Raw genomic sequence first — 10,334 nt, 5'->3', positions numbered from 1 at the left:
CGCGAGGAAAATGAGATGCCAGTTGAAGACTGTAAGTACCGCTAATTCTTCGCAAAGTTCGCATTCATCTAGACTATCTATCAGACAGCTTAAAGCGAATCAGGCAATAGCGCAACTGAAGTTGTACCAGCTGAAGAAAAGGCAAGAATTACTACGTCAGGAAGAAGAAACGAAGCTAGAGTTAGAGCTTTTGGATGTGCAGTTTGAAATTAGGAAAACTGAACTTCAAATAAAGTTACTTCAGGATGAGGAGCTAGTTGATTTAGCCAAGTTACCGAACGTTTTGGAAAATCTGAAGCCGTCTAGTGAAGGAGTTAATGTAGGAGCTGCATATGCGCCTGATCAGGAATATTCTAATCTCGTGTTGAACGCAACGTTGGTTCTCAAGACCTTCCGTTGCGGCTGAAATCTAATGCGCAGGAGTATAAGAGTTGGTCAGCCGGACCTACTGCCGCCTTTGCACATCCAGAGGCGACAGGTTCTGTTTTGCGTGGAGGAGTTATGGATAGTGTGGCTTTAACTATGAAGCAAGGATTTGCGTTGCCTAAAAAGAAATTGACAGTGTTTGATGGTGATCCTCTCGAATACTGGAACTTTATCAAATCATTTGAAACCAGTATCGTGAACAATGCAGCCAGTGAAAGCGAGAAACTCATGTACCTTCTTCAGTACACTTCTGGAGCAGCAAACGATACCATCAAATGTTGCTTAGTAATGGATCCATCCCTTGGATATCAAAGAGCAAGAGAACTGCTTCAAGAACGTTTTGGTCACCCCTTCACAATTGCCTCAAAGTACGTAACCAGGTTAACAGAAGGACCCCCTCTGAAACCAGGAGATCGCGTGGGATTGCTTGCCTTTGCAGACAAATTGAAGGACTGTGAACATACGTTAGAATCCATTGGATATCTAGATGAAATAAACAGTGCAGACAACCTAAGAAGAATTGTTCAGAGGTTACCATATCATCTCCGCACCAAGTTTGTTGAAGTTGCAGACCAAATCCAGCAAACTAGCCAAAGAACGAACATCAGTCACATCGCTGAATTTGTTAAAGTCAAAGCCAGAGTAGCAAATAACCCCGTGTTCGGTTGTGTGGTGGACATCGCGCGCGACAGATCGGAAAAGGAAAGGCGAAAACCTAAGTCGAGGAGTGCTACATTAACTGGAGAACGCGTCAGCACATTTAACACTCAAGAGACCAAATCCGGTGGCAGACAGAGTCTACCCCCTTTTTGCAAGCCAGCTTCTTTCATGAAGTGCCCATCGTGCAGTGGTGATCATTCGTTAGCGAGGTGCAGGTGTTTCAAGGACAAGAGCTTCGAAGAGCGCCTGGAGATAATGAAGAAAGCTCAGCTCTGTTTCAATTGCTTTAAATATGGCCACATAGGAGTTGGATGTTTAGCAAAGGGTGCTTGTGAAGTCCCAGGATGTAAGAGGAGACATCACACCTTACTTCATCCACCATCTCCACCACCACCAGCAGTGGAAGGTAGCGACAGAGTGGCTGATAAAGGAACTCAAGCTGAAGGCGGTACCCCGTTTCAAAGTGGACAGACTAATAGTACCTCAGCTGGAGAAGGAATTGTGTGCCTGAGAGTAGTTCCTGTAAAGGTGCGAAGTCATGATGACGCCAACAAGACCATAGAAACCTATGCCCTTCTAGACGGTGGATCAGACATCTCCTTGTGTGACCAGAAGTTAGCCATGGATCTTGGAGTGCATGGACGCCAGAAAACGTTTTATTTGACAACTCAAGAGAAAGAGGATAGCCCAAGAGTTGGTCACGAATTAAGCCTAGTTGTTGAGCCACTTGATGGAAGTGACAGAGTTGACGTTGTTAGACTTTGGACAGTTGATAAATTGAATGCTTCAGGCCGCAGTATTCCATCAGAACAAGATCTAAAGCAGTGGCCTCACCTTAGAGACATCAAGCTGCCAAGTACTAGTGAGAAGGAAGTTCGATTGATTATAGGCACCAACGTCCCTGATGCCTTTTGGGTGTTGGAGGAGAGACGTGGTAACAAGGGAGAGCCACACGCCATACGCACGCCACTTGGCTGGACACTCATGGGCCCTATGCATAAGAACGTTGGCGGAGAATGCCATCTTAACGTTAATTTTGTTGGATCAGTGGAGCCCGTGGGAGAAAAGAATGATTGTCTTATGCACCAGCTAGAAAGGTTCTGGGAAGTGGAGAATTATGGAGTTGTTCCCCAATCCAAGCTTGGCATGTCAGTGGAAGACAAGAGAGCCCTTGAAGTTATGGAACAATCTGTGAAACTTGAGCATGGTCATTACCAAATTGCGCTTCCTTGGAGAAACTACCCACCAGTCTTGCCTTATAATCGCTGCATGGCAGAAAAGAGGCTACTGGCGCTTAAAGGCAGGTTCATGCAAGATGGTGAGCTTCTGAAAAATTACAAGACCACCATGGAACAGTATCTTACCAAAGGTCACGCTTCACGAGTGCCACTTAATGAAATTCATGTAAAGAACAAGCCGATTTGGTATCTACCCCACCACCCAGTGCTGAACAAACCTGGAAAGACTCGAGTGGTTTTTGATTGCGCTGCCAAACATAAAGGAACGTCTCTAAACGATCAGCTCCTTACTGGACCAGATTTGACAAATTCTATCGTTGGTGTCCTAATGAGATTTCGGGAAGAACAAGTCGCGTTGTCTGCTGATATTGAGTGTATGTTCCATCAGGTCAGAGTAGTGCCAGGTGACCGAGATGCATTCAGATTCCTCTGGTGGCCAGATGGAGATCTGACCCAAGAACCAGTTGATCATCGTATGGAGGTCCATTTGTTTGGCGCGACCTCGTCTCCAAGTTGTTCTAGCTTCGCGCTAAGAAAGACAGCAGAAGACAACAAAGGTGAATTCTCAGAAGAGATAGTTAAGACTGTCAGAAGGAATTTCTATGTTGATGACTGCCTAAAATCGGTAAAGTCAGCTGAAAATGCTATCGAAGTTGTGTATCAGCTCCGAGAAATGCTCTCCAAAGGCGGATTTCGACTCACAAAGTGGTCGTGCAACAGTTTGGAAGTTCTGAGTACAGTCCCTCAATCTGAGAGAGATCAACCGGTACTAGACCTTGACCTAGACAAAGACAAGCTACCGATGCAACGCACGTTGGGGCTCCACTGGGACATGGAGAGCGACAAGTTCCTATTTAAGGTTGCTCTTAAAGACAGACCGAACACCCGTCGCGGTATACTTTCCCTGTCAAGTTCCGTTTATGATCCACTTGGTTTCGTTGCGCCAATCATCCTCCCGGCTAAGAAATTGTTACAAGAGCTCTGTAAGCAGAAACTTGGATGGGATGATCCAATCAGCGCTAATGATGGTGAAAGGTGGGAGAAGTGGAAGGCTCAGTTGGTCGGTCTCTCTCGGATAACAGTAGACAGATGCGTTAAGCCAACCTGCTTTGGAGACTTGAAGATGGCTGAGTTACACAACTTTGCCGACGCGTCGCAAATCGCATATGGAGCAGTCTCCTATCTCAGATTGGAGGATGTCGAGGAAAGAATCCATTGTGCGTTTCTCATGGGGAAGTCTCGCCTTGCTCACTTGAGACCTATGACTGTGCCAAGGTTGGAACTGTCAGCTGCAGTCTTAGCCATTCAGTTAGATCAGACCATAAGAGAAGAGCTGGATATTCCGATTAGCCAATCGACATTTTGGTCGGACTCCACCTGCGTGTTGCAGTACATCAGAAACCAGTCAAAGCGTTTCCATACGTTTGTTGCAAATCGGCTGTCAGTTATACATGAAAATTCAGCACCTCATCAGTGGAGATATGTTAGCTCCGAAGACAACCCGGCAGACGAAGTATCCAGAGGTCTTACGGTGGAAGAAATGTGTACAAGCAGTAAATGGCTGAGTGGTCCCGAGTTTCTGAAGAAAAAAGAAGAGTTCTGGCCGTGTGATCCTACAATTTACCGATCAGGACCTTCAGATGATGATCCAGAAATCAAGCGTGAAACTCATTCTCACAGCCAGTCGTTGACTCGTCATCGAAGCGAAGTTCTCTCCAGGTTGATAGAGTATTACTCATCTTGGGACAGATTACGAAGAGCTGTGGCCTGGCTATTGAGGTTCAGAACGTGGCTCATCGAAAGACACAGTAGCAGATCCATTAACTCCACACCTGAAATCAGTTTGAAAGAGGGATTCCAGTTCCTGTCCGTGGTAGAATTACAGAACGCAGAACGGGAAGTTATCAAGCATGTACAAAGGCTTTCATTTCCGGAAGTCATTAAAGCCATACAGACAATCAGTTCATCGAAACCTTCACGTGGAGTTACCTCCGAGTTAAAGAATCTTAAGATACCAGCTCACATGCGCAAACTTCATCCATTGTTGGACGACACTGGAATTCTAAGAGTTGGAGGAAGACTGGAAAATGCCTTAATCAACTATGACGCAAAACATGCAATTATTCTGCCGTATCGTCATCAGGTAACGGATATGATCATTTCTCAGCACCACAAAAAGGTTGGCCACCTCGGTCAAGTATACGTACTGTCCAGCTTACGACAATTCTATTGGATAATCAAGGGGCGTTCAGCTGTGCGTCGAGTGATTAGTGGCTGTTTCCAGTGTAAGAAACTTGGTGCAGTTCGTGGAGAGCAGTTGATGGCCGACCTACCAAGGGAAAGACTAATGTCAGGAGATCCACCGTTCACATACGTAGGTGTGGATTACTTTGGTCCCTTTTATGTACGCTAAGGTCGCTCGAACGTGAAACGTTTCGGGTATTTGTTTACTTGCCTGGTCGTCAGAGCCGTTCATATAGAGGTCGTCAACTCGCTTGACACTGATTCATTCGTTAATGCGTTACGAAGATTCATTAATTTACGAGGATGTCCAGTTACCGTTTACAGTGACAATGGGACGAACTTCCAAGCAGGGGAAAGAGAGTTACGCGAGTCATTGAATGATTTAAATCAAGAATCAATCCACAGGTTTCTTCGTCAGAAGAATATTAGATGGAAATTCAATCCCCCTACAGCCTCACACATGGGTGGGGCCTGGGAGCGTACGTTCAGATCTGTGCGCAAGATCCTGAGAGCACTGCTAGGACAACAACTCGTCTCTGAAGAAATGCTCCGAACCTTGATGAGTGAAGTTGAAGGGATCTTGAATGGCAGACCGTTGACTACAGTCAGTAGTGACCCGAAGGACCTGGAGCCTCTTACGCCAAACCATCTGCTCTTGTTAAGAGCCAACCCAAATTTACCTCCTGGAGTCTTCAACAAAGAAGAAATGTACAGCAAGCGACGCTGGCGTCAAGTCCAGTACATGGCCAACTTGTTTTGGAAGCGCTGGTTGAAGGAGTATTTGCCAACCCTCCAAGAGAGAGCAAAGTGGACCAATCCTCGCCGTTGCTTAGCGAACGGAGACCTGGTTCTAATTGCAGATGACAACATTTATCGAGGAAGATGGCCGTTAGGCCGGGTAACCGAAGTTTTCACGGGAAAAGACGGGAAAGTCCGATCAGCCAAGGTGCAAACAGCTACCACAATTCTTACAAGACCAGTGACTAAACTGTGTTTCTTAGAGGGAGAAAACAAAGCTTAAAAAGAGAAACTGAACCTGTTGTTAAGAAGAATGCAATGGAATTGAAAATCCATACTGTAAAAGGATAAACTTACTCTCGCGTCGGACAATAGTTACGTTAAGTAATGAACTGTGGACTTTAGTGGTTCATTAGGGGGGCTATGTAGCCACGAGAGTTAGTATTATTACTTTTTTTTCTTATCAGTTCTGTCGTTCGTCTTTGTTAATTGTAATTAGTGTAAATAGTTCTCGTCTCGATAGTTCAGTTCTGTATTTATTAGTTTGCCAAGGTGCAAACAGCTACCACAATTCTTACAAGACCAGTGACTAAACTGTGTTTCTTAGAGGGAGAAAACAAAGCTTAAAAAGAGAAACTGAACCTGTTGTTAAGAAGAATGCAATGGAATTGAAAATCCATACTGTAAAAGGATAAACTTACTCTCGCGTCGGACAATAGTTACGTTAAGTAATGAACTGTGGACTTTAGTGGTTCATTAGGGGGGCTATGTAGCCACGAGAGTTATTATTATTATTTTTTTTTTCTTATCAGTTCTGTCGTTCGTCTTTGTTAATTGTAATTAGTGTAAATAGTTCTCGTCTCGATAGTTCAGTTCTGTATTTATTAGTTTGTATTTTTTCGTGCTGTCAAAATGTAAATTAAGTTTGTCAGCGTTGTTTCATGCAATCGCCTTTGAGTATTGTGTAGCCTTGTTTAGTCTATTGTTTTAGCCTTTATCCGCTATATAACATCGTAGTTGTGATTTTCATTCAGTCGTTGTTATTCCGGAGTGCCGTACAGATCTTGTAAGTAGTTACGCTTTCGTTTGTATTTTCCTGTAGTTTCTCGTATTCCTTTCGTTGTATTTTAGTTTCGTTGGGTTTAAGTTCGCATTGTTAATTCTGTATTTTTTCTGTGTGTTATGTACAAGTGAATCGTCGAGATTAAAGAAGGTACGTATTTCAAACTGTAACGGAGTGTCAGTTACACGGTGTGAACATTGCAAATTATTGCTTCTATCAAGAGGTAATAGGTTCCAACTCACGCCCTCTTTCACTGATTTGCAATTGCATGTGTGTATGGTTTATTTATCGACTGCCCCTGAAAGATTTTTTAATTTTGATACATTGTGCAAACCTTTGTACTTAAACAAAGGTTTTTTTCCTGCGTATAGTAGATCTTTAATCCCTTTATATAACAAGTAATGAACTGCCTCCTGATGTTTGCATTCATTGTTTACTTTATTTAGGATGACAGACGAGGATAAATTTTCAACTTCCTTCCACTTTTTGCATACAGGTTCATTTTTCATCCACCTTGTTTTATCATGATTCCCTGTACTTTCTGATAACTTTCCCGAGAATTTAGAAGAAAAACGTTTTAGGATACTTTCATATATATATACCAATGATACTTATGTTTTTATAGAATCGATACTTAGATATTCCGGTAACAGGAAATTTATTACATATCAGAGTATTTTCCAATGTCGGATACGAAATAACTTTTGTTGTCTTTTTGTTCTCTGTTATCTTTCTGTTTTGAGTGAATTTGGTAAAATTCAAAAGAGCGGGAAAAAAGGACTTAAAAGGCGAGATCCGCTTTTTGCACGTAGGATGCAAGCTTCCTAGGCATATGATATTCTTCGTAGTTAAATTACAGATGAGTTTTAGTTTTGATGTCAGTTGAGATCAGCTAGTTTAATTTATTGCAAGAAATAGTTCTAACCTGGCAAACAAGTAACTTTTGAATTTTCTGCTTTTAACCCTCATAATATTAAGACTGACTAGCGTCAAATTGTTCCTCACGGTATCACCGTTGAGTCAAAGTAAGTTCTTGAGAATCAGAAGGGAATAAACGTTAACCAAAGAAGCCCTTGATTGATAGACAAATTCTCTTTCTCATTACCATAGAAAATTTATAGAAAAGAGTTAGGAGAATGTTCATAGTTATGCTGGGGTTTAGAATGCTAATTTTTCAAGACCTGACAATGTCCTCAGGCTGTTACAGACAAGTTGTCAAATTCCTTAGCTAGCTGTTCCTTCTGTTCATAGATTATGTCATGTTGACGCAAACTTGGTAATTCTTGCGTTTTTCACCAGTGATGCACTGACGAGTGTTTCCCCCGAGCATGCCTTTCTTACAATCATTTTCCTTCCTTTATTTCATGACTTACCAATGAAGAAATGGAGGTTGTTGACCTAACAGCAAGAGCGGCAAGAATTCAGGCTGATTAATTTTTTGTGATGTGTTTTAGGGGGAGTTTTCGCAATACAGTATCACAAGGTGTTTTTAAATGATTTCTTGTGAATCGTGGTCTTACATTAGTTCCTAACCGGAAGATTTTCTTCTCAGCTTTCATTTGTGTAGGGCCGGCTACTTGAATATCGCAATATGGAAACGTGGTTTTGGATTCTTAGCTGGTCTCTTTCCATTCTGACCTATTCTGGAAATGGATTTATTTTCTTCCTTGTTGGGAGAAGACGGCGGCTTCGAACAAAAACCAACGCATTTATAGTCTCGCTTGCAGTAGCAGATTTCTGTGCTGAATTGACCGTGTTTCCCCCGCTTTTCATCTGCGAGATGAAAACTGGACACGACCCTAACGCCCTCGTGGCCAACGGGTTGGATTTTTTAAGGTGGCTGCTCATGTACGCGTCTGTAACAAACTTGTGCAGTTTAGTCCTGGATCACTACATTGCTGTTGTAAAGCCGTTGCGTTACTTAACTTTTATGACGCGCAGTCGCATTTTCCAGATGATTCTTATCTCTTAGACCATTCCAGTTGTTGTAATCTTGGCTTTTTTGCTAAAGTGGCTTGCATTTGATGACATTCTGCAGTTTAGAGTGCTGTCGGCGATCCTCATGGTTCTATTAGAATTTTTGCCGTGTTGCGGTCTATCTTTTGCTTTTTATCACTGTACCAACGGCCATCACGCAAGGTGGTCCTGATAGTCAACACGGCTTCAGCTCCGGCAACGGTAGTCCTGACAGTCAATTCGGCTCCAGTACTGACAGTATCGGGGTTCGAGCCCCGGCCGGGACATTGTGTTGTGTTCTTAGGCAAGACCCTTTACTCTCACAGTGCCTCTCTTCACCAAGGTGTATAAATGGGTACCGGCAATTTAATGCTGGGGATAGCATCCCATCCAGGGGGAGTAGAAATACTCCTAGTCGCTTCATGCTACAGAAACCGGAGTTAAGCACCGACCTAATGGGCCACTAGGCTCGTAAACAGACTTCACTTACTACTTTTACTGACAGTATGCAACGAGCTTCTCTGCGACCATCTCAGCTTTGTTGTGTCGTCGATCAACAGAGTACCTCGCTAAGGGACGCTGCCCATGCGCTAAGCAGTGTCGTCATCATAGGTGCAGCCCCACAGTTTTAATGGAAGTACAGACAAGGAGTGAAGATATGGCTACCGCATACGGAGGAGCCGATGCGCCACTCGATACGGCGGTGGTGATAAGTGGACGAAGTTCGTATACTGCTACCACGTCCGTGGTGGCCGACGAACGACACCATCTACTCTCTAATTCCAATGCCCGACATAAACAACATCTTAGCCTAGGAGCCTGGAATGTTCGCACGGCCAACGGCAGTGACTCTTCAATAAGACCAGAGCGAGCAACTGCTCTCATCTGTCGTGAATTAGAGAAAACGGGTATCGACATCTGTGCTCTAAGGGAAGTTCGGCGACCTGGCATGGGAAACATAGTCGAGAGGAGTCATACAATTTTCTGGAGTGGAGGAGAAGAGAGAACAGCGGGCGTTGGTTTTGCCATCTCCAACAGGCTGGCTGCTCAAGGTATTAGCCCTACACCAATCAGCGACAGACTCATGTCAGTGCACATATAGCCAAAGGGTGGTGACAATCTAACACTCATTAGCGTTTATGCACCAACCGTGCAAAGACCACAGGAAGAAAAGGAACAGTTCTATGAAAAGCTCGGTAGCTGTGCATTAGCTGCCGAAATGGACAGCGTTATCATTTTGGGTGATTGTAATGATCGTGTGGGCTCGGACTGGAAATCATGGCCGAATGTCATCGGGAAACATGGTGTCGGAAAGATGAATTCCAACGGCCTCATGCTCTTGGAATTTTGTACCAGATTTCAACTCAGCATCATGGGTACAATGTTCCGACTGAAAGACAGCTTAAAGAACACCTGGCAACACCTTCGTTCAAAGCACTGGTACCAGCTTGACCATGTACCATCCAACAAGGCCGCAAAGCCATATGTTACAGAGACAAAAGTCAATCGTGCAGCAAACTGCTTCATCAATCACAAGCTCCTACATCTAAGTGTCTCTTCTACATCAAGAACAAGAAGACAAGTACAAGACCTTCCAAAAAGCTAGACACACGCTTAGATGACGGCAAGAAAGTATTGCTAGAACAGTTTCTAGATGAGAAGCTGTCTACCTGTAACACTAACGTTGATGAGCTCAGAGTCGTTCTCCAGAACGCTGCTGCCCGTGTCTTTGGCAAAAAGAAAAGAATGCATAACGACTGGTTCGATGATCAGGATGATGGAATTCAAAAACTCCTCAAAGATAAGTATATGGACAGGCATGTTTTGAGAAGGCCCACTAGAGAGCTCAAAAACAATTGGTTCCGACATAGGGCTGAAGAAGCAGAGCGATACTCCCAGGAGAAGAACCTCAGAGACTTCTATGCCACTCTAAACACTGTTTATGGTCCAAGACCCAGAACTTCTCATCCAGTGAAATTCAAAGGTGGTGATATCCCGGTTGCCCCTGA

General features: G+C 43.8%; 2 protein-coding genes across 2 annotated transcripts; both read left to right on the top strand.

Annotated features, from left to right (window-relative positions):
• The first annotated feature begins 344 nt into the window (after positions 1 to 344).
• On the top strand, positions 345 to 4,737 carry LOC148741526 (uncharacterized). Its single transcript, XM_088733561.1, has one exon. It carries the CDS (start codon positions 502 to 504, stop codon positions 4,735 to 4,737), a length of 4,236 nt encoding a protein of 1,411 aa, XP_088589687.1. The 5' UTR covers positions 345 to 501.
• Positions 4,738 to 5,028: 291 nt separating this feature from the next.
• Positions 5,029 to 5,589, top strand: LOC148741525 (uncharacterized). Its single transcript, XM_088733497.1, has one exon. It carries the CDS (start codon positions 5,029 to 5,031, stop codon positions 5,587 to 5,589), a length of 561 nt encoding a protein of 186 aa, XP_088589623.1.
• The last annotated feature ends 4,745 nt before the right edge of the window (positions 5,590 to 10,334 follow it).

Source organism: Stylophora pistillata, chromosome 1 (assembly GCF_964205215.1).
Source record: "Stylophora pistillata chromosome 1, jaStyPist1.2, whole genome shotgun sequence".
Lineage (NCBI taxonomy): Eukaryota > Metazoa > Cnidaria > Anthozoa > Scleractinia > Pocilloporidae > Stylophora > Stylophora pistillata.
Note: the sequence above shows the minus strand (reverse complement) of the source record. Positions and strands in the feature narration are given on the sequence as shown.